This window comes from Polyergus mexicanus, unplaced genomic scaffold (genome assembly GCF_030449975.1).
Source record: "Polyergus mexicanus isolate NDT 795.1 unplaced genomic scaffold, iyPolMexi1.0 SCAF_3, whole genome shotgun sequence".
NCBI lineage: Eukaryota > Metazoa > Arthropoda > Insecta > Hymenoptera > Formicidae > Polyergus > Polyergus mexicanus.
This window is the reverse complement of record NW_027223323.1, coordinates 5,305,796-5,330,571: the sequence shown is the minus strand read 5'-3', so window position 1 is coordinate 5,330,571 and position 24,776 is coordinate 5,305,796. Positions and strand designations below refer to the sequence as shown.

Here is a 24,776-nt window from a genome sequence, read left to right as displayed (position 1 = left end):
GAAGATTCTGTCCAGGTCATAAAGGCCCAAGTACAGTTGCACCGATTGCACCGATCAATCACGTCAGCCAGCGGACAGCGCGGTCCTATTTGACTATTGGTTTACAAACGAATGCATTTGATCGACTATATAGAAGTTGGTAAACATTAATTTCGAAGGATATGGAAAAACGTGCAAGTTTTGAAAATTATATTACGCGAATATTAATGAGCGTTTGGAGATGTATCTCGTTGCAATCATAATAATGAAATAAAATTGCAGATTTATCGTATACATAAATATGCCAAGTTCTCTAATGTCAATAAATTTAATCAAATATTCGATAAAAAACGGAATGCAACTCAATAGATTCAAATAATAATAATAATAATAATAATAATAATAATAATAATAATATTAATAAAAAAACATCGAAGCGCTCTAAATTTCAATCTCTACTATCTGCGTTTTCGAAAGGTTCCGCGATTCTCTGATTCTGGAATATATTATACGTCAAGAAGCCGTCAATATTCATCGACAGTCGTTCGACATGTATTAAAAATGCGCGACGTCATCATCGTCGTCGTCATCGCGTTACGCAACTCGCGTTATCAGTAGTACTATCATAGTGTCGAGCACGTAATGTCACGCATGTCAGGCTAAATCGAAGATTACGGACATTCGAAGCGGTCCACGTGGTTTTTTTTTTTTTTTTTAACCATCCGAAACACGTCGAATTTCAAAAATAACAAGCGAAAAACGTTGTGGCTTACGAAACGTCGCGACGCAAAGTGGACAGCACATGGTGATCCGTCCGCGATGATCGGGGAAATAAATAGATCCGTCGCGCCTACGATGTCGTATATCGTATATGCCCGTTGAATGGGAGGATGAATCGGATTTCTAAATTCCCATCTTTTGTTGTGGTTTCGCGTTATTCATAGTCATTCTATCCGGATATACGACGCGTTACCGATAACCCCAATACATATCTCGACTTATGACGGCGAAAAAAAGCTCAACAGTTCGCTCACACCGAGCGATTAGTGCCGAGTTGTTGATACTTTTAATTAAAAATGCAAAATATTTAATTTTGCAATTTTTCGCGGCGAACGTGCAACACTATGTAAATTAGTGCGCGCGTTCTATGTAAATTAAAATTATAATTCATCAACGTCGCGTGAAAATGAATCTTGTAAGGTTACGACGTTGCGCCACAAGTTATAATTATAATTTCCATATAACAATAAATATGGAAATATACTGAGTTTAATAATCGCATGAAATAAAATCATTACTTACAAGCGTCAAGAAAATGAATTATCCTCGATGGATATATAGTAGAATGAAACAATATATTCAATTCTATTCCTTTCTTTCTTTTGCATTTTATTACATACATAGATATGCAATTTATTTTTAATATATCGTACACACACATTTCGTAAAGTGAATTCAATTCAACATGTGATAATGCGAGAAATAAATTTTTTCTAAAACATTACGATAAATAATCATATCGCAATACGGAGAGTTAGAGGAAAAGCTAGTCGGGAGAGCTAATTCGGCAGATAATAAATAAGAACATGTCCGCCCAATGGAAACAAGGTGATTAGTGACGTCATCTGCGGCTCCACTATTATTATTCTCATCGCGGAAAGAAAAGAAACAGATAGGAAATTAATATTTGATGATTGTCTTCGTTTTAAATAGCGCATTTTTTCCGCACTTTCCGTAAATAGTATCGAAACGCTCATATTATTTCAGGATGAGAGAAAGAGAGTAAAAACAAAGAGGGAAACGAATGAATCTATTAATGTATAGAATTACAAAAGTTCAAACCGTCAATGGTCAATCTCCAACTGTACCCTTACAATCGAAAGATACCTGCATTCTTCAACTTTCCTGTATCGACAGACGTCGAAGTTGCGAAACAATGAATACAGAAGCTATACCGCATTTATTCGAACGCGAAAAATATACTAGACCTTCCGTATCTTTCGCCGTAACGTTGAATAAATACCGGTGATTGCTTTTTTCGTTCATTTATTTATCTCAAGCCTTCTCCGCGCAAGAGCAGGCTTCTTCGGTAGTTATTACAAGTGTCTATCCAAAGACTCTCTCAATATCGTGTAATCGTATAACAATGTATGCTCTTTTTCTTTTCTTTTATTTTCGCGAGATCTCTTAATTTCGTATCTGACACGCAAACGCGCAAATTTTCCGGCCTCGCTCTCGCGTGAAGCCGACCGTCGCCGGATCCTTTTGACGGATCATAATCGTCACCGGTTAACTCTGGTTCGAACACACCGAGTCGAGGACAACTATACAAATCCGGTTCGAACCGGTAAAATGGCGATTAGCGGTCTCGCGAGATTCAATTCGCGCGCCCGACAGTTAATGCCTGATATTTCATGCCGATCTGCCTCCTCGTCATCGATAAAAGAACTTATTCATGAGAGCTAAATTTTTTTATAAAGAGATTTTCCGACAGAAATTTATACGGAATTTTCAAACAAAATATTAGATAAAATTTTTCTCGTAGATATTATTATAATTTATTATTAATATAATAAAATTAAACATCAATTAATATCACTATTATTATTGTCACTTAAAGTTATTGTAGTTTGTTCCGTAGGTTTTCGAAGAACCGTCAATTGCCGAAAAAACACTTTTCGGTACATTCGAAATTGGTTATTAACTGCTTCATTTCAAAACCTATGCGGCAAACTACAATCATTTTGATCTCATTTGAAAGATAATTTAATATCGAACAAAATGTCCTATATACATGGATCCACAAATGCTTCCTTAAAAAGTTAGCGCTCAAAAATCTCTGAAATCACGGTTATTTTTTACATATTTACAAATATCGTGGAAAGTATGCGTTCTTTAACAAAAAGTGCCGAAACAAAAGTTGTAGAGAATTAAATTATCTTTCAAATGGGATCAAAGTTATTGTAGTTCCTTCCATAGGCTTTGGAATAACAGTCAAAAAATAAAATTTAATACCATTTCCTTAGCAATTTTAGACGTGTTATAATCTAAACATTTAATTAAAGTATCACATATTGCAATTTAGGAATTTTTTTCGCTGTAATGAAGCAATTTACTATATTATTAATACCTTAATCCATTCCTCTCATACGCATTTTAATATATATATACACATTTATACACACACATATATATAGACTTATGAATATTTTTATAAACGCGTTTTCAAAACAATAAAGTTTCAAAAAATTTTCAAGTATGAAAAATGCGACTTTCTAAATAGATTTCAATTAATTAGAGATAATTAAATAAGGGAAAGAGGCAAAGAGTATGTGTTAATTATAATTTAACAATGTTAATATATCAAGTGAAAAAAATGACATTTCATACATAGTTAGCACAGATATTGTACTATATAAAACGTAAATACGGACTAAATATATGGATGTATTAGGAAGGATGCGACATTTATAGAGGTTTGTTTAGTTACATGGAAAATTTGCAAAGTTCGCAAGATATTTAAATTCGCGTGAAATAGCGACGGATCCTAAAGAATCTCGAACCGTCTGACCACTGCGCGCCTTTTTCCACTGCAATCGTCCGCTTCGTTACGCGGGATTACTACTCGACAAATTGAAATACACGCGAAACTGAAAATTGATTGGACACCGTTTTCAATCACACGTCCATCCTCAATTTCCGTTCATGTAATTTTTTCGTATCAAGGTTTCGTATAGACGCGAAGCCATTGCGTCTCGTTGTACACTCTTTCCCCGAACATTTAACGGAAACTAAATCTTAAATCGTATTAAATCTTTTGGAATATCCTTTGCGACGTCGGTAGATGTTACCCACTCACTAATAATTAGTGAGAAAAAAAAATAATAGATAAATGAGCTTATCGAATATAATAAATACCATTGATATATAAATACGGAAGTTTGCGAAAAATTCTAAAAGTTTTGTACTCGAAATATTTCAATGCTGTTCATAACAGTTTCTCTCCTCGACATAATATCCGAGATATCCCGTGATTTCTTGCCCTCGACATTTGGCCAAGGCTTTTATTCGGGGCAGCTTCCGGTAACCAGATTCCGTAGGTTTGACAAAATCAATGACCCTAATCGCTTTTTCGATATACTATTACAACAGCGATCCCTCGGACAATAGCTATCGGAAAGATGAAAAGTCTTGTCGCGTATAGAAAAAGAAAGATTACAAAGGGGACGAAATATTTATTCGAATACACGAAAAAACTTTCATTAACTAAAACAACGCCTAATCTTTTTAAATTTCGCATATTGACAATTCAACGAATATTTTATCTCTTGTGTGTATGTGTCACGTCAATATTTCTATTTAAAATATTCAGAAGAGAACATCATCGACAATCTTCACGAGAAGAAAACTTTTTTTTTTTTTTTTTTTTTTTTTTTTTTTTTTTTAAATCTGTAATCTAGAACAAATACTTAAAAAGCTATTCACACAGCACGCACAATGAAAGATTCGCGACAAAGTTAACGAGCACATATCTGTCGAATTCTATCCGTCACGGCGGGTATTAAAGAGTGAGAAATGGCACGTTTAAAACCTTATTTCCCGACATTTTATTTCCCCTCTTTTATCCTAAATGGCCGATTTCGCCGGAATTGGGACGCGGAGTAAAAATCCCGGCGGTGATCTCGTTACTTGGTGTACATTATATGTCTTACGTCCGTCGTTCGTAAACCTCGTTAAAAGAACACGCACGTTGCGCATCGGTACGCGCTACATATACGTGCGTACATGCGTGCGTGAACGCGCTTACACGCCAGTTGTCCGCGGCGGTTGACCGTGACTGTATCTGCGTCGGAGGAAGAGACACATTACGCTCAATCTACCTCCGTTGCTCCGCTTCGTTCTCGGCTCCGACTTCTCGCGATCCTCTCGCGCGAGATGAGGAACGCGAAAAAAAGCACGCCGCGTCGCGATGTTCCGGCTGGGTGACTCATTTGCACGGAGCGCGTTTGCGAGCGTTCGCGATAATCATCGCGGATCACATTGCGAACGTGATGCGATCGAGTCGTCGTCAAACGGTCGAAAGTTACTTTGGCGCAATGCATATAATCCGAGTTTTCATCGCAGATATATAACGCGAATAAAAAATTATACCGTGTTGTCTCTCTCTCTCTCTCTTTTTGACAAATTACTTGAAAATAAATTATTATTTGTGCACAATAAAGATAAAAGTATGCAGCAGCACATATCCTTGCTCCGATTCTTAGAGAATTTGCAATTACGAGAGAACGTAACTAATGACATTACTCAACTCTTAAAAAGGAAAAAAAAAAAACTTGTTGATAACAAAAAATTGACCTTATTTCTTTAAGCGGTCGAGAGCTCGAAAAAAATATTAAAATCAAGAAAATGAAATTTAGAGAGATTAGCTTTTTTATTATATACAAATTAAAAAAAAAAATATTAAAGAATGTTGTTGAATCTTATTTTTCTTAAAAAATACAATATGCAGCTTTTTACTTTTTAAAAATTTTTAAAGACTGAAAATTTATTTTAAATCCAGAAGAATGATAGATTTATGATACTTTAATAGTAATATTTTTTACCGCCGATTTCTACACATTATTTTATATATATATATATAATATCTAATAAATTAATTAAAAAGAGAGAATCAATTTAAAATAAACAGTTTAAAATTGGCATTAAAATGAGATCAAGTATTAATCGGTCTTTCGTATAATCCCATAGAATTCATTATTATCTTGCATTATTGATCCATTTTCGCGGATTATTTCCACTAATCAAAGATCATATCCGATGCTCGCCGAGCCTCGATTCCTCTGGGATATATCGAATACTTGCTCGTCGATGCAAATAAATTAAGGACGGAGGAAACGCGTGCGAGATACGAGAGAGAGAGAGAGAGAGAGTTATTCGATTTTAAAGTCGCCATGATTCGACGACGACGTCGCGACGCGATGCGTCGACAGGAAAAGATCGGCGGCGCTTTTGCCGGAAAAGAAGCCCATACACGTGTGGGTAGTCGTCGATGGAAACGGACAGATAGTGGGCGTGCAATTTCGACACAGAACGACGAGCAGTTATAACTCGTTGAACGGCCGCTCTCTCGCATGTCCCTGGTGTGACACGGTACGAGATAACATTAGAGGAAACATCGGAACAAGATAGGAGAGATGGAAAAGCCTGGGAGGGAGGAGGGAAAAGGCAAAGGACAGCCTAGCGTCCGTTGACATGCTTTAGTAGGGCACATTTGAATATGAGAGGCATGAAAGCTCGTATTTTCCAATTTCAACTTCGGCTCGAATTTTAAAATCTGGGATACGTATATAATCCGGAGGATGATTTGAATCTTAACCGAACTCGTAGAAACAAAATTCGATTTTTAGATTCTAATTTGAGGTCTTAGTTTCTTCTAATAATAGCCTGTGGATTGGCTTGAACATTATTTGATCTTATATAATCTTTGATAAGGAAGCCAAAATTTTTTTTGACATTAGATTATTCGCGATCTTTTTTATTTCAAGTCTCTTGAGACAGAATTCTGCTCGCATAAACGTTAAAGTTATCCGAGATTTAATTGATTTTTTTTTCTCCCCATATCTAGAAGAGGACAAGACTTGAGCCGCGATTAAAGGGCCGAAAATGTTGACAAGCTAAATAAAAAATGCATTGTAATAGCGCAATAGTAGTAGTATCGCAACCGCACTCGACTAAATGTTCGATGAACGCACTTTGTCCTTCGGATTTTCATTCGACTCGTCAATCATGTCGAGTTATTATAATAAGAATGCCGAATAACGCCGATAAGGCCCATTGTTGTGACAGATCGATCTTTTTCCGTCAAAAAAATGGAAAAATTTTTATTATTCAGATATATAAAAAGAGAAGGGTAGACGGAGAGAAGAGAAAGAGGGCAAAGGAAAGAAGTCGGTAGGCCGTGGTGAAGCGAGAGGTCCTCGAACAAGGGTCGGGGGTGGGTGGTGGTGATGGTTGTATCGACCGCGCCGCACTGCGGGGCTTTATCCCCTCCCGCGCCACCGCCGCCGCCGCCGCCGCCGCCGCTGCCGCCGTTTCTCTCTACCCGCTGACACCCTTCTGCCCCTACGACTGCCTCCTCTCTTCCTCTTCCTCCTCGTCCCTCTCTGCCCCCCCCTCCCCTCCCCTCCCCCCCATATGTCGTCACATAAACAGACGAACGTACGGTCTTCCTTCCTCGGATCGCTTGCCTTACCCTGCACCCCGCATTCGGTCAGTAACCCATTCGCTTCCGATAAGTAACTCCCCGAAATCGAGTAAAGGGGTGAATTTTTCATTTTCCACCCCTCGGCGTGTTGAATTTCGTGCGAACGCGTGTTCGTTCACCTTGAAATTTCGCCATCGACAAGCGAGTGTCGAAATCGCGCCGGTGTGTCGTTAATAATTATAATAATTTACACATAGCGCGGTATCGCGTGAAAAGGAGGAATGCCGATTAAAATGCGATTGGATACAAATAATGCTGAGTAATATTTCTTGCATCGTGGAAAAAGACAGAGAAGAAGGAGCCGAAAGGGAACACTTGCGGCTGATGCGTATACATATATGTATATGTGTGTGATTGTATCAGCTGTTTCGCCACGTGAATACAGCGAGCCAAGCGATGCCTCTACTGGGTATAGTAAAAAGCATCTATACGTGATATTTTTACTTATTGGTAATGAGAAGCGTCATATATCAACGCTTTCTCTGAGCATCCCTGGGCTCCATGTTCTTTTCGATATTCCGCTCAATTTCACGTCGATCTACAAGACACCACACACATTTCAAAGAGTTACCTTTAATCGATATCGAAACGATTAAATAAATGTCAAAAGTTACTATCTTATTCATTTTTTTATTTTGTTGAATTCTTAATAGAATCACGCATCATCTGTCATTTTAATTACATAATACTTAATTACAATCTCAATTTTGTACAATTATTTTCTCAAAATTACTATTTCTTTTCTTGTTATCTTTACTTTCATGTATTAAAAAATAAAAAAAAAAAAAAAAAAAAAAAATGCGTCCATATAATTGACAACTCGGAAAGGCATCCGGATTCCAAGAAGATCAACGGTTGCTATGAAAAATAAAATATCAGGGACACTCGTACACTCCACAAGCGAATGGCTATTCGATCATTATTGATCCTCTACGATTTAACGAATAGCGCAAAACATTATGTAATCATCGCTTCGGTTAGACAACGATAATAGACAACGATAATACTAATATCGTAATTTGTCCAACGGCTTATCTCGTTAGCAACATCGCGTATTAAATTAACAACTACGTCTATAAATAAAAAACGACCGCGATTACACCGAGAATTTTACCGAGAATCGCATAATTAATTATCATTATTAATTTCTGCGCAATCGCTTTCCAAGAACGATACGAACGGAGCGAGCACATTCAAATTTTCGATCCTGTTCTTCTCGGCTGCTAAGCACGGTTACGTAACACGGTGAACGTTACATAACGTACCGAACGTGTATACGAGTGATCGCTTGGAGGGTCGTTCGAATCGAACAATACAAAATGCCGAAGGTATATCTCAAATATCAATGACGTTTAAACGGATCTCGATGATATTGTGACAATTATAAATTTAATTATAAACATTCGATTATTCAAATAATTACTTATACAGAAACCATTCGTTTCATTCTCCCGTTGAATTTATTTGTTATAAATATATTTTTCAACGTGTCACACTGCACTTGTTCCATATGATAAGCACAATATTTATACATATTGAATTCTTGATAAGTGAAATGGCTGCTAAAATATTAATATCCTTTTAGACGATTGAAATGATGTAAAAACTCTTGCGCCCTTTTATCGGACTAAAGTTTACGTGAATTTATTTTATTCAGTTTATACGGGCTATATTTTTTTCCCCGACATACATTATACATTCATTATGATATATTCGCACATATTTGATATTCGTATATATTTCTGGTAGAATTTCACTGTTAATAAATTGTTAATATTTTATTACGCCCACGGTAAGTTACTTTATTTACTGACGCATATTTTACTACATGAAAAAAATATTACAGTAAAAATGACAATATATAATTTTTTTATTCAATAACATATTATACACGTATTAAGTATATTTTACAAAAAAGTATTGCAATTATTCAAATATATTGATGCACGCAAACAAATGCATAATTAATAAATAATAAAACAAATGCATATAATTAACAATTTTTATAGTAATAAATATCTTAATGTCGTTATATCCCAGCTTGACAATAAACATTGTAAAAGGAAATATATTTATCATGTAATTTGTACTGTAATATTTTTTCCGTGTACGATATACTTGAACTAGCATAATTATATCCGACTAATAGTTCATACGAAAAGGAAAAAAAAAAAAAACTGCTCTTTAGTAAAATCTCTGCTGTGATATTCCGCTCGGTAATACGAAATCTCTGTCGACACAATTCTCTGCAAGTTAATATAAATATTTTAGCGAAACGCGACAAATTTTATGACACACGTAGTGAAAAGAAATAAAATAATAAAAAGAAACGTCAGAGGATTCGAGGAAAAGCTCGAAAAGTTGTTGAGATCTCAAGATGAGATTTACACGATTCGTTCGTTATTTGAGAACTTGAAATTGAGGGTTGTCATATTCTCTCGCGAGCCTCTTCTCCGGCGGCAAGCAATTCCACTTTAATAATTTCATGGAGTTGATTACGACGGGGCAAGGGCCGGATTAGAGACATTGAGTAGGAAGGAGGATGTCTTATTTGCGTCGGAAGTAGGATTTCTGCGCTCACACGAGCGAGCGAAACGTGCTCCGTGGTATCCGCTTGCAAAGAGGCCCGGCGTTGACAGGAAATAATAAGGTTTCGTTGGCAAGGTACGTGTGTTTCCATCGATTTCCAATCGGCAGCTCGTGCAATTTTTATCGGCACTGCGGAAACGAGGTGCGTCGAATTAGGAGGCGCGCACACCGATCGTAATCGTCGAACGTGACCGATTACCGCGTCATCCATAATTACGACAGGTTATCATCGCAACATAAGGACCAATTTTCGATTTCAGGTCAAATGAATGCCTCATAAATAATCCCTTCTCGCGTTCCAAGTATCGCGGTAAAAATATGCGCAATGCAGAATGAAATTAAAACGATCGCCGTGAATATCGTAGTATACAATATACAGAACAAAGCGAATGTGAATAAATGTTGAATAATAAAAAATATTATTAAGAAAATTTTAAGATCAATAAATTTTTTAACAAATTATAATTAAATAAAATTATTTATTTTTTATGCATAATTGTCGTCATATCGAGATGAATATAATCATTTATCATAATAATCAAGATCGCGGACAGAGAGAATGTCACGTGGACAAAAAATTAAATATATCCTAAGAAAATATGAGTGCTCTCTAAAATACACGATCTCGCGAAATAATTTTTTTTTCATATTATTAAAGGAATTCCGTTTTGTTCTAATTTAAACAAACAATAAAAGGATCCATTTTTCTGAATATTCAGATTATCGCAATGTAATATAATCCTAGTATCGCGCGATAACGAAGGCATTCATCGCAAAAAGATGCTTACATTATTATTACGCTATATTAATTTTATACAAATAGACATAAAAATTTATAAATAATAAAAATGTTTATATACTTTATATTTTTAATCATCCTTATGAATTTAAAAATACGTCGCGCTTTATAAGTTATAATTCGAAAAAAAAAAAAAAAAAAAAAAAATGAAAGATGCATAATTCGGAAATCAATTGCGCAGAAATTTCTGAAATCTTCCCGATCGAGAAAAATGCAGTTTTGACAATTGGAATCGCGCTTCATATTCTAGAATCCTAGAACTTAGCAGGAATTGAAACGACTAAGAGCGATGCTCAACCTTCTTCCCTTCTTCGCTTTTTTGCGAATATTATTTTCTCGTCTCGGTGAGATAATATAACCATCGGGATATTCTATTATTATAATATGAGCGACATTTTCGCGACGTCGTCGATCGAAGAGCGTGAGAATGTAATAGCTTATTCGTCAATAATATTACGTAACATCGACACGCGATTAAGCACGCGTGTTAATAGCTTTATCTTTAATTAAATGCTACTTGAAAATTGTTCATGCGATTAACAATTATAATGGTCGCAAAGGTAAACGACTAGAAGGTGGCTCTGTGGCAGTACTTTTCACGTAAATAAAATATACGTTCTTCATTAATATCAACTATAACGACAGAAGCCATTATCGACGTTGAAACAATTTTTAATTTCTGTTTTGAGCAATTACTGGCTTTATCTGTCTTTGTACATACAGCTTATTCAAACGCATTCGCATAGATATTATAAAATAGTAAAAGATTATATATGTGAGACAGTATTCGCAAAAAATATATTAATCGTGTCGATCATTTTATACAAATTGATATAATAATCTAGATCTAGATCGTACTTTCATTCCTTTACTTTATGCTTATATTTAGAAGTGAATTAACGACAGAAATAGTGTATATTCTCTCTTATTTGCCTTTACATATTTAACGATTCAGTCTATTCTGAGATATCTGTGAAATATTAAATTTAATTTTGTATTAGAAAAAAAATTGAAAAATACTACTATTTTAAAATATTTTAATTTTGGTTAACTTCAAATTCTTTTTTTAATAATTCTGCTAGAAATGTATGAATAAACATTCGTAAACGGCATTCCTGAACAAACGATAAGCGATTAAACGTAATATAAAGATTTAATTTCCTTCGATGTCAAAGAGAAGCTAAAGCTTCACGTGGATCTCCGCATGAAAGCCACTCGAGGAAGACGAGCAGCGCGTACGAGAGGAAGACTCTTGAGAAGAATGTGCGCGCTCCCCTGACACACATTGACACACTCGTTAAAATAACGACATAATGGCTAATTCAACGATAATCAGCGCGAACTATAGCGTTCGAATTAGCATCGAAGGTGAGGCAGGATCGATGCGCGGAGAGAAAATCTGACAGAAGAAAGAAAGAGTGAGATATGATCATTTCGCGAAATAATGTTCCAATTAATTGTTCGTGTTTGAATTATTATTGCACCGCTTAGCCGAATTCTGTCATATCGTGAAAAAATTTTAACCACAAATATACATATATTATAAGAATAATGTGCATGAGAGAACTAGCGTACGGACGATATATTATAAATGATAAAACTATATGAAAAAAATCGCTTTCTTTCACGCAAATATGATTGTTTAATTAAAATCCGATCATTTAAATAAATTGATAATTAATAAAATACATTAATCAATTAACTCGAATTAGATTATGTTACATAAAGAGAATATTTCATAAAATAATATAAGAGAGAAAATACAATTCTCACAAACACATAAAATAACCGATATACAGGGTGTCCTAGACCACCTGGTCTAAAACTAAGCATTCTAGAGAAAAACGTTTTCAACAAAAATTGTATAGTTTTGAGGGGAACATAAGATGGTGTCATGGGTTTGACCTTGGATGGCATCGTTAAGGTCAAGTCAAGGACACCTTTAATTTCTTAAATGGAACCCCCTATTTTTTATTGCATATTCTTATAGCTTATGTCGAGAGTTTTCCAAAACACTATAATAAAGTATTTTTTCATTAAGCACTTTTTGAGTTATTTTGTATTTCAATCCGACATATTTTGATATAAAAAATTAAATATCTTGTAAAATATTTGGTTTTCGATAATCTTACCGTAATTACTTTTATGTACAGAATAATGAGAAAAATCAATTGGTATAAAAAATAATTGTTCTTAAGAAAATTATTTACAATGTATTTTTTTAAACATTTATTTGTTGTTTTCTTTTTGCACTAATTGATTTGTTAATACTAATTGACAAACCATAAAATTTTTGTGTTCAAAACGTTTTTCTCTAAAATGCTTAGTTTTTGAAAGAAAAGGGGTGTACGAGTGGTCTAGGACACCCTGTATATATAAATATTTTATATAATGCAAAGATAAAAAGAAATAAATATTCTCATTTGTGCCCTTTATACTTTATCTCTGAATAACAAAAATATCCCAACTTTTTTTTTCTTTTTTTTTTTTTAAATATATAAACATGAAACCTGTCATCTAGTTTTTTTCTCAACTACACTTTATCATCGCTTCATAATTTTTTTACATACAATTACTTTCTACTGTGTTATTCGCGCCTATGCACTAGAGTAAATTCCATTCCTTCGAAAATTGTTAGTTTCTCTATCGCAGTTATATTTTATCATTTTTTAGCGAGCATAAATTGCCAGTAAATCGACTCGCACACATGTAAAAACCTATAGCAAATCGACATATAAAATTTTTGATGCGGTTTACGCGCCGCGTGTCGCCATCTTGCAGCAGATGGGCAAAACGACTCGACCTGGTCATGGCTAGCTCACGATCGATCGTCGAAGAGGGTGCGCGTCCAATAATTTTTCAGCCGATGCGTGCGGTCTTTGGGAAAATTAGCATAGACGGATGTTCAAAAGATACACATCAAGTTTGAAGATATCGAAAATGTTTTCTTTTTCTCTTCAAATTTATAATGAAAGAGAAAACGATAAAAAGATTAAATGTCAATGTTGTGATATTTCGAGTTAAAATTTATTTAACATTTTATCGCTCCTTTGCTGAAAATTTTATTAAAATGTCGTTCTCTTTGTAACTTTCAAAAATGTGAAACATTATTCTAGCATCAGAATTAAACTTCTGTATTAAAGGCTATTAATATCGCAATTATATGAGGATAGAAAGAAAAAAAAAAAAAAAACATACTGTTCTCGCATCTCATTTTATGATAAAAAAATTCAAACAGACACGTTAGAATCGATCAAAAATTAACTCTATAATCCTTCATCTCAACCTATTTGCGCGAACATAATTCTAATCGCTCAATTTTCTCTCAGATATGCGTACGAGAACATAAAAATCGCAAGGCAGGCGCGATATCGAATTCCTGTACGATAGCGTATATCAAGTTACTTAAAGCTGCCGACGTTGCGATGTGTTTATCCCATATATCGTTCAGTCACAATCCACTATGTGTTCGATAGTATGTACCAACGCAACGGCGAGAAGGGGAAACGAGTTTACGATATGGCCGCCATGGGCCGCGTATACTCCCGTGGATTTCTCCCTCTCCGTTCTCGACTGGTCGTGACCTTGACACAAATCCGCGCCGGAAATTCACGAGATGTACGATTTCGAGTTATTGTTTTCTTTCCCCTTTCTTTCTTCTCGCGTTGCCGTCGAATTTTCTGCAATGGTCTCTCGTTCCACGTTCACCGAATCTTAATAGCATCCGTTTCAAAACTATGACGTGGTCTATTGATAGCCACATGCCGTCTATACGCGCGATTACACGCGCGTAATCATATTCGGGGGAGTGTTTTCCGCTCTCTTTTTCAAATTATTATTTCTGGAAATCGAGACACGCGCGTACAGAGGGAACGATAATTGTCTTCGTTATTTAAATACGGACTCAAACTATTATCGACGAAAAGTTGAAGGATTCTGATCTATAAGTTTCAGAAATAATAGTTTGATAACGAAATTTTATGCTTTATTTCATTTCAAGGATATATCTTATTTTAAGACTTCAAGATACTAAAGTTGAAAACTAAGTACTTGCATACGCGTGCGCGCGCGCGCGCGTGTGTGAAGATTATACGAGCAAACCATGGTAAAAAAAAAAAAATGGGCTCAAAGTTTGCCAACAAAGAATCGATAAAATTAGAAGTTAACCCGCGATTTCTAGGGCATCCCTAGTATATTATAATTCCACACGCTTCCCCTCGTGTTTCAAAGCGCTTGAAACGTCAAAGTCAGAATGCAGCATGCGGATGTACGGAGAAATTATCGATATGGCGGGAGAAAGAAAATGGAGAAATTATACGCGAACAACGGAAGTTCGTCGATTCAAAATTATGTACACGGCGGCGTATTCGTGTCGCAAAGCGGTGATATGCACGGGCTGCGTATACAATGTGGCGAAATACCGCAAATAACACTGTCCTATCATATCGCTACGAGAGAAGTTACGATTTCCGGTAAAGATGGAATATTCGAGGAACGTATAACCGCGATAATATGTAGTATATCTCGCACGGACACAGAATTGCCTGAAATCGCATCTCGCATGCAGTTAGCCAAGCTGCTCGACACAAGATACGCAACCTACGCAAATTTTGTAATTACATTAACGTAGCGACATGTAGCTCAACACATGTGTGTGTTCGGATATTCCGTATTTTTGTCAAAATAAAATGTACGATTACACAACAAGATTAAGCAACATTTAAAAGCAATAAAAAAAAATGGAATTCATTAATTTACATAAAAAAAAAATTGCAACTATATAAATATTCGCAGTCCATAGTAACTGAACAGATATCAGGTAATTAATTCTTTTAGAATCTCGATTGGTTATTTAAATGCGAACGCGAAGAAACGAATGAATTAATTCTTAAAATAAAACTAGACAGCGAATAATTAATTAACGTTGTTTAAATAAGATTAAATGATCCATGGGCCATTTAAATGCCATTTCTAGCCGCTGTAAAAATATACTTCGTTCAAAATGAAAGGGGGGGGGGGGAAGAAGGACCAAATATTTCGATTAATTTCATTGAAGAAAAAGCGAGTTGAATTCACCACGAGGCCGAACCCTTCGATTACGCAATACCACGTGCACATTGGAACGTTCTAGACTACTCGAACGATGGAGAAAAATTTCTCGAAAGGCTCGCATGCTAATTACTCACGAAGTGACATACGCATAGTCCGTATAGTCACAATGTCACGCGTGTGTTTTTCTTTTTTTTCCTCAGAAGAGATAATCATCACACGCGCTCGTTTTCTCCTTCGTCCATCTCCGACGCCCGAGAAGCCTCATCTCAAGACACCACGTGATTTTATTTTACAGAAATAGTTACGTCAGAGAGTAAATCATTCAAAAAGGCTCCTCCACAAATATCGTTTCAAACTACTATAGCAAGATCGTTCTCGATAATAGCAAATAATATTCGCCTAACGAGCGGATATCGATGCCGAGAAAGGAGGGAGAAGGAGAGACAGAGAGAGAGAGAGAGAGAGAGAGAGAGAGAGAGAGAGAGAGAGAGAGAGAGAGATATTTCTGTCGCTCGCATAAATATACCCGAGAAAATATTCTTGGCCTTTTATATCGTTTGAACGTTCATCGCGCCAATCGAGCGGTCAATCTATTTGAAGAATCGCATATTCTTTCCGATGACCGATAATATATGTGATTTAATATCGCAGCAAGTGAGCAGATATAGTTTGAGAATTTATAAATTAAAGGTTTATATATATATATATATAGTCGCGATATATGTATATGTAGATATGGAAAAATATTCCAAAAATCTCGTCTTTCTCTTATTATTTTCTATTACTTATCCATGTAGATTGTTTATCAATTTTCTATCATCGTGAAAATTAAAATATTGTGTAAACATCCATAAATTTTCAACAAGGCTCATTCCATTTTTATCTTCGTGAATACCGACGATATTTTCAAACGCGTGTACTGTGCGTGAACGGTTCATAAATCCGCCATAATCATACCATGATTTCTATCTTCGATAATGGTTGTAACTGTCGTGAGTCACGCCGTTCGGTGACACCTGTACCGTTATATTTACATTTTTCAAGATATATGTTGCTTAAATTGAATAAAAAAATTCAACAGAATTATCTGTAATATACACACATTTATCATTCATATTTCTCTTTGTCGCATCGTGAATATATTGCGTAATTTATAGACCTACACAGCTACGTATATAGAAGGGGAGACTAATTGCAAGGGAAGCAATTGATACACATGTCGTTGAACCAAAATTCATCGCAATATCTGACACAATAATCCAATATTAATTACCAGGCGTAGAAATTTCTATTTTTGTTAATCTTATCCCGACGAATCGACTGTTAGTATTAAATTCTCTATCTTATATTAAAAGAAAAAAAAAAAAAATCTTTATTCTATGTTTTAATTAAAAACAAGCAAGTATAGATAGCGATGAGTATTCAATTAAATTTCTTGCAAATTTTCCATTAACGAAGTCATTGCTCTGTGTTTCGAAACATTTCGAATATTATTCAAGAATCTTGAATATCTTGACAGATTTTGTATTCTTAAATGATTCATCATTGCACCATCTCTTGTATAAATGTTACGTCTCTACATAACTCTACATAATAAATAATTCTTGAAATAAAAATTTAAAACATTGACGCGTTACATTTATTTATAATATCTCCCAATACTGTATTTTACTTTCTCTCTCTCTCTCTCTCTCTAAAATTTATTAAAATATTCATAACTATTCAAGATATTTCAAGAGCAAAAAGTTTTCGTACTATTTCGTAACATGTTGATTTTTTTTTTCCATCACTAGGTATATTAGAGAGATATCGCGAGATTTAACGCGGGAAATACCGATTACTCCGTGGACGATTTAACGGACGGATTTAACGAGGCAGGGTGGGCGTGGTTATCGCGGACAGAGCGACGTTCCTGCGTGGACGACGACGTGAGCGACGTATGGCGTCGCGACGAGTCACGAAATGACGATCGAGTTGACGTCGGTTCCGCGAAATACGATCGTTGTTCCATGGGAGCAACCTTCGTCACGACCGCGGCGAAAAGAATCCGTCATGCGGCCGACGTTCGGAACGTCGATCAACGTCCGCGACACGCTCGATGTTTCCCAGGCGCGGTCCGGAGGTCATCTCTCCTCTCCTCTCCCGAGGGAGGGGAGGGAGGGGAAAAACCGAACACGGGGAAAGAGTACTGACCTCGGAGTCTAGCTTCCCCTTGGACGCCATCTTGACAACAAGCCGGTGGCGCTCGGGCTGTCCGCGATCTGACGTTCCTCCGGCTACCTGCTGCGCGCGTCGCGCCGCGTGTTTGCACTCACACCGCGCCCGATGTCTTTCCAACGATGTCTTCCGTACACTGTATCGCGTAAGAGAGAGCACACCCGTTACAATCTCACGTTTGTACACACGCGCGAACTGATCGCGTGCAACTCGACTCACTTCGCTCGCTCTGCGAACGAAACAAACGAACGAGAACCGCTCCCGCGCGACCTCCAAGCTCCAACGAGCGAAAGAGGGAGATGGAATACACACAAGCGCGCACGCGCGCGCCCGCACACGGTACGCGCGATGTTGGAGGGGGAGGGGGGAGGGAGGGAAAAACAGGTGGGACAAATTGAGAGAGCGAACGGAACGACGCGCGCGGTGACGTCACGGCGCGACGCGACGCGCTTTCTCGCGTAATACCGCTATCGGCGGGGAATCTCACGAGCTTACGGCGTGATCTCGCGATCGCCGCGACGGCGATCCCTTTCACTCTGTCCGAACGATGATTTGCGACGATACTGCGATAAGAGTGCCGCTAATTTTCCCTCGCGTCCGCCATCTTACCTGCGTTATCGCCGTGAATGTGGCGTCGATTCGCGTCCGCCGGCGCAACATGTGTGTCCCCTATTCTCGCCTCGTTTCGCTCTCTCTCTCTTTCTCTCTCTCTCTCTCTCTCTCTCTCACTTTCTTTCTCTTTCTCGCGCGGAGACGTAGCACGGTCTACGCCCCGCAATTTCAAAATTTTTCACACATATATATATATATATATACACAGACACTATTTCGTAATCTGCGACACGTGTAGATATCTGATATTAAAACGATCTGATATCTAATTTGTAAATATGAAATATATTTTCGGATTCTTTCGTAGGAGCATCTCTAGATATTTAAAATAATACTTGAGATGATCTTTCGACTTGAATCAACATCAGCTCGCGTATACAGCCGAGAATAGATTTTGTAAAATGTCCGCTACAAGATGTTTTGTTAACAAAATAACAGCAAAAATCTTTATTAGCGAAATCCGCTAACGCAGAATACGATCTGCTCGGTTCCCGCTATCAATTTAAAGGAGGGCCCATACAGTTAAATTTTTTGCGTAATATATTCTGATCGAATCTGCTGTCAAATTGCCAATAAATATCCAATAGTTTACTTACTCTATAGGATTATTCTATATTGGAGGATTCGGCAACATATATTATTCGCCAAGAGAGAAAAAAAATATTGTTTTTTTTTTATATTTTATATAAAACTGAGGACGATCTTTTATGTGTGAATATAGCGCTAAAAATATTACCGCGTAACGTGACATTAGTCGCGCGTAATTTGATTTTAATAAATTACTTCAATGTTCATTACGAAAGCCGCGATTAAAATTACTATATATAAATAGTTATCAGTCATCAACAAGTTTATCGTAATCCTGTCGATTAATCTATCGTCTATCACATATTACTTTCGTTTGATCACCTTGAAGAAAAATTTATTTGGCGAGTTATCTTATTGAATCTCTGATTCGACATTATTGAACGATTTTACGATTATTTTATATAAAAGATTTGTGAGCGTATAGATACAGCCGTCTGTGTGGGATTTAATCATTTCGTTATTGATTTATCGAATTATAATATTAGATCGAAATTGTGCTATCAATAGTTTCGAATCAAATCAGGCATTTAACTGCATTTTAATTTATTTTCTTGAATCTTGAAAAATAGAATCTTGCGATATACACACACACACATATATATATATATATATATATATATATATATATATATCTTAAAGCTTAATTCTATATCGATCGCATATGTCTCATATCGGACATAAAATACAAAATTTCATTATATTAAACATTCGATATTTGGTAATACAGGCACATTGTAGCAAACAAATATAGCGAACAGAATTATAATTATAATTACTTCGTTTATATTTTATTATCATACGCGTTATCACAATCTCAACGAGAGAAAATCTATTTATTGGTCACCTTCACATCCATATTGAAGCACACCTGTACATTTTTGTTCTCGTCAACTAGGCTGAATTCGATGTTTATAGTCACAGTTGGATATTTCTTAGATATCGGCATCTCGAGATTGTACGTGACCTCTGCGTCCTTCTTCAACGGGCATTCGCCATTTATCAGGGACTTGCAGGCATCCTGCTCGGGATATGGATATGGTACCGTGGCACCCATAATTGAAACCATTACTCGCGGTACAAGCGATTTCGCATCGGCATCTGTACAATATAAAACGTAAGCGTATGGTAAAAGACCGGCTGTGATCTTTCTCGCTACGTTGGAAATGGAGATGCTAGGAAGAGTGAATATAATGCCGGGTAACAACAAATGGATCGATATACTCAAGTGTGAATGTATGTATATAAACGTACACAAAAGAAAATACTTTCGCTTAATTTTCACTATCAAATTGTCACTTTTCGTTTCTCATATAATCACATCGTTTTTAATGCAAACCTGACATTTATGAGAATTTAACACTTTATAATTTTTTTTTATTTTATATACATACACACACAATTTTATTCCACTTCACTAACATTACTTACTAGCGACAAAATCCCACTGCGCGGTCAAGTTAGTCCCCTTGTAGATGATGCAAGGAGAACCGTCACAACCCTCTATCCTTAATTCCAAAGGCAGAGGTCCATCATCGCATGGATAATGCGGGGTGCTCTGCAGGGATGCCGCAACGCAGAATGCGGCGACTATGCAAGCTGCACATATATCAACATTACAGTTAAATATAGTAATCTTCAGAGACTCGTGTATCTATCAGAAAATAAAAATTAATGACAAGATTTACCAAAGACGAAAGCCTTCATGGTGGTATCTTCACGAGAGAAATGACAATCGATGTGATTTTCGGTTGGCGAGAGGCGGCTATTTATCCGCCCGATAATATCTAATCGAACACCTGGTTGACCTGAAATCTGATTAGCTCATTCAACGAATGAAAAACCTATCGAAATCTCGATAGCAAACACCTGTGTCAATGATGTTGCAAGTTTACAGAAATTTTATCAGTCAGCACACAAAGTAATATTGCGCGTTTGAATGACTCAAATAATTTATTAGCAATAAAGTAATTATTGATTTTGATAAATGTAACGATTTTATAAAACTATATTACAACTATTACAAAATACAGGGTACAAGACAATATACAATATATTGACTAACTTGACGATTTTATAGAATTATTCTTTTGAGAAAATACTTGCAACAGAAATCGATTTCGGGGATAAAAGAGAGGGTACAAATATGTTTTAATTATTATTCCCATTTTATTTATGTATGTGTCCAATTATATAAATATCATCTCTCTTCAGCTTTCTAAAATGGAACATTTTATTCTTCTTTTGAGTGAAACACATTGAGAGTAAACATTGAGAAAACTTTAAAAAAGTAAAAATTATTTAATAAGATAATAACAATGATTTATTGTTTGTTGGTCTGCCACGATGGTGCATTGACGAAACATTGTACCAATCGATCACGTATACATGTCGGTGTGCTTTTAAACAATATCCGATAAAAGAAATATCTCCATGGTTCGCATCTGAAAATAATAAATTTATCATTATCTTAATGTATATAATCGGCACAAAAACGATGGCAAAATTTATCTGCATTTTTTAAAAATTTATAATAGCAAATTATAAATCTTTGAAAAAAGAAGTACACAATAGAGATTACCTATGAAACATATCTCAAACATTTTTTACGCTGATACAATGAAGCAATTTTATTATTTGATCATTTGCGCAATAATTTCATTAGTATAATATTGTAAAAAAATAATAGGGAGATAAATCACTACCTGTAAATCGCCGAAGGACAGACATCGAGAAGAGCGCTATCAAAGGTTTCGTAGATTCTCGGATTCGACAGAACTGTTATATTGTCTTGATTGCCAGACGACAAGCTTGCCTGGGAAAAATACTCGGCGTATCGAGTGAAATAGTTGCCATAAAATCGCTTCGTTTCATCCGACATGTGTCGTTCCATTTCGTCAAAGAACAATCGTTGTCGCCTCATGATATTACTTTCTGATATAAAACCACCTATTGCACAAAGAGAGAGAGAGAGAGAGAGAGAGAGAGAGAGAATGTTATTCAAGTTTTTTCTAATTTTTTTATATTTCGGAATAATCTTGTCGTCGAAAGCAAGAATCGCAATAACAGAAGAAAGAAAAACTTGAATCGATAAAATAGAAAATATTTTCTATTTTCAAAAAATCCAATTTTTATTTAATATATAGTATTTATGAAATAAATTAGGGTATTTACCCATATCTTGTAAAGTAAATTTGTTTTCTCTTTCTCTTCATCCGGGCGTTGATTTTGCGCAATCAAATAGCTTTTTGTTCTCAACGCAGATAAAGTTATACATATAATCTTGAATATTTTTTATACTTACCAGGTATAAAATCAACTACATTGACGCCGTATTTGCCGACTTCTACCCGAAGAGCGGTGGTCCACGCATGAAGGGCGGCTTTCGTCGCTGCGTAGATACTTATACCCGGCAAAGGATCGGCGGCGCAATGACTGGACACGACGATAATTCTGCTGCCGTTCTGCCGTATAATCGGCATCAGTTCCCGGGTGATTCTCATCGTTCCCAAGAGATTGACATTTATTTGATACTCTGTAAGATCCTGCGTCTGCCACTCGAACTCGCCGAACACCATCACTCCCGCGTTATTCACTAATGCACGCAGCACTACAAAAGCGGGTTGGTAAAAGAAATTTACAAACTGCAAGCTCTTATTTTATATCCCTATGTTTCCGATTTTTCCTGTAGAATGCTCCCAAATATATACGAACCGGAGTTGATTTCTTGGGTATAATTTCTTAAAGAAAAGTTCATAATCCAAGAAATCACCCCTCTTCTGCCCGCCCCTCCAAATTTTTCGCACATGTTTAGGAACACCCTCTATATATTGCTCACCTAATTGCCGTTCTTTCAATAGTTGCTTGACTCTTTCTCCAAATCCCCGGACGGATTCTTCATTCGTGATATCGAGTTGGTGAACGATGACGCCTTTATCCTTTAATGATTCAACGGCAGCGTTGGGTTTCAGCACCATAGCTGTTTCGCGCACCCCGGCTAAAACTGTTGCGCCTTGAGCGCGACAGTGCATTGCTAGGCTGTAGCCCAAACCGGAATTGCAACCGGTTAGAATGACAAGATCTCGCGATTTTATTTTCCATCGACGTTTAGAAATATAGTACAAAGTAACACCACCTGAAGAGAGGAGCGGTAAGAAAAATCCTCAACTACATTCGCCAATCTTAACTTTTGAGTAAACATTTTCGAACTTTCTATCGTTGAGAAAATATAAAAAATCGAAATTATATTCTATTATACAATACTAACCGAAGGTTTTTAATTGAAACGTTCTTAAAACGTTTTTTAAAAAGTAAATTTACTTGACATAACTGTACATAAAACTAAGTACTAAATCAAACCATATTAAAAATAAATCTTGCAAATTGCGAATATTTACCATTTTATTCGCGCTGAGAACTCAAGAAACATGTTTATTTCTTTTAAGATAATAAATATATAAAAAAAAAAAAGATATTTATATCAACGACATATAGAAAGGAAATTCTATATCTCTTCGAATTTTATATTGATTTAGAGAAAATTCAAAGTATCAACGGATACGTTCGATTTCGTTTCAGCGTAGTCAGCAAACAAAGCCAAGAAATATATATCAGCTAACGTAAGCGAGCACAAATGGATCCTCTTACCCAGCGAAATCATCGAAAGCACCGCAGCCATGCGCGTGTAACCGGCCTCCACGAAGTACGCGAGATTGCACGAAATCGTCGTGGCAACGGGTAAAGCCGTTGAATTTCTTCTCCACCATGCCATCCATCTGTTACCGTATACTTCTTTCACCGAGTTCATCTCTTCAATTTATGCTGCTGATCACTCTAGCCTGCGTGTCCGATATACGAGACCAATTTAGATTAGATCAAACACGCAAACCGGTCTCCGACCGTTTATAATTTTTGTAAATATCTTGTCGAGTTTAATAACTCAAAAATACACCCTTTACATGATCGTGTCTGTGTAAAAATGTCGCGCTGAAATATATATTTACATTGTTAGTTTCTTGGCTTTTTTATACTTACATATAAGATTGTACGAAAGAGTGGAACCTCGCACACGATCGGATGTGTATATCGTTGTTACGCTCGCTGGATGAAGAAAGTATGTAATCCTGCGCGATCACCGGCGCGACCGGTCCCTGTAGAAGAAATTTGACTCTCAATCCACCCATTCCGTGTGGCGCCGTCGGGCCCGCTGCTTTTCGAAATAAAGTATGCGGTGTGGAGAACTTGTAACGAATATTGATTTTTTTAGTTGTTGATTTTGTACGTCGTTGTGTGGGAATGTTCGAGAGTTGCAGGATATTCAGCTTCGATTTATTCGCATGATAGATAGTAACACATTGAATTTCCGTTCCACATGACAACACTATTAAAGAAGAAAAATAAATTAGTATAAGATAAATTAATGTTATATACTATATTGTTATCTTTTATACCTTATCAATTCTTTGATTTTTTCAAAACTATTATTGTTAGCCAAAGTTATTGTTGCATTAAAAAGTCTTGTGTTTTATTTGTTATTATAATATATAACATGGAGTAATTTCAATAGATTTTATAAAACAATAACAAAATTTCATTTTGTAAAAAAATAAAGTTATGTACTTGTTTCGAATAAGCAACCATGAAGAATAAAAGAAATATATAAAGGCACCAATAAACATC

At 36.1% G+C, this 24,776-nt stretch overlaps 3 protein-coding genes and 1 long non-coding RNA gene across 11 annotated transcripts in view; 1 reads left to right on the top strand and 3 right to left on the bottom strand.

Moving 5' to 3' along the window:
• Window positions 1–18,154, bottom strand: part of Atpalpha (sodium/potassium-transporting ATPase subunit alpha) — a 60,701-nt gene extending 42,547 nt beyond the window's left edge. For 2 of the 4 annotated variants that reach the window (XM_070316176.1, XM_070316181.1), the window contains exon 1: window positions 17,877–18,148. In XM_070316176.1, coding sequence (XP_070172277.1) covers window positions 17,877–17,906 — 30 coding nt within the window. In that variant the 5' untranslated portion in view covers window positions 17,907–18,148. Of the gene's footprint in view, window positions 1–17,876 lie in introns of all 4 variants that reach the window. The other 2 variants (XR_011448905.1, XM_070316177.1) reach the window with 2 other exon arrangements.
• Window positions 18,155–18,294: 140 nt separating this feature from the next.
• Window positions 18,295–24,493, top strand: LOC138945026 (uncharacterized). Of its 2 annotated transcripts, none has more exons than XR_011448907.1 (5): window positions 18,295–18,560; window positions 20,037–20,333; window positions 22,405–22,719; window positions 22,958–23,247; window positions 23,681–24,493. It is a non-coding gene; the product is annotated as an uncharacterized lncRNA (long non-coding RNA). The 2 variants fall into 2 exon arrangements; XR_011448906.1 differs by having other exon boundaries at window positions 23,676–24,493.
• Window positions 19,746–20,933, bottom strand: LOC138945025 (NPC intracellular cholesterol transporter 2). Its single transcript, XM_070316189.1, has 3 exons — window positions 20,786–20,933; window positions 20,529–20,696; window positions 19,746–20,198 (listed from the first exon to the last, which is right to left on the bottom strand). The coding sequence occupies exons 1-3, from the start codon at window positions 20,802–20,804 to the stop codon at window positions 19,930–19,932; spliced, it is 456 nt and encodes a 151-aa protein (XP_070172290.1). The 5' UTR covers window positions 20,805–20,933; the 3' UTR covers window positions 19,746–19,929.
• Sro (SDR family oxidoreductase shroud) lies at window positions 21,275–24,408 on the bottom strand. Of its 4 annotated transcripts, XM_070316185.1 has the most exons (7): window positions 24,132–24,408; window positions 23,745–23,935; window positions 22,936–23,232; window positions 22,402–22,707; window positions 21,803–22,046; window positions 21,415–21,541; window positions 21,275–21,315 (listed from the first exon to the last, which is right to left on the bottom strand). In XM_070316185.1, the coding sequence occupies exons 2-6, from the start codon at window positions 23,902–23,904 to the stop codon at window positions 21,421–21,423; spliced, it is 1,128 nt and encodes a 375-aa protein (XP_070172286.1). In that variant the 5' UTR covers window positions 23,905–23,935; window positions 24,132–24,408; the 3' UTR covers window positions 21,275–21,315; window positions 21,415–21,420. The 4 variants fall into 4 exon arrangements, with proteins under 4 accessions (XP_070172286.1, XP_070172285.1, XP_070172287.1 ...); XM_070316184.1 differs by having other exon boundaries at window positions 21,287–21,541; XM_070316186.1 differs by having other exon boundaries at window positions 21,287–21,541; window positions 23,745–24,083; window positions 24,159–24,408.
• Window positions 24,494–24,776: the final 283 nt, after the last annotated feature.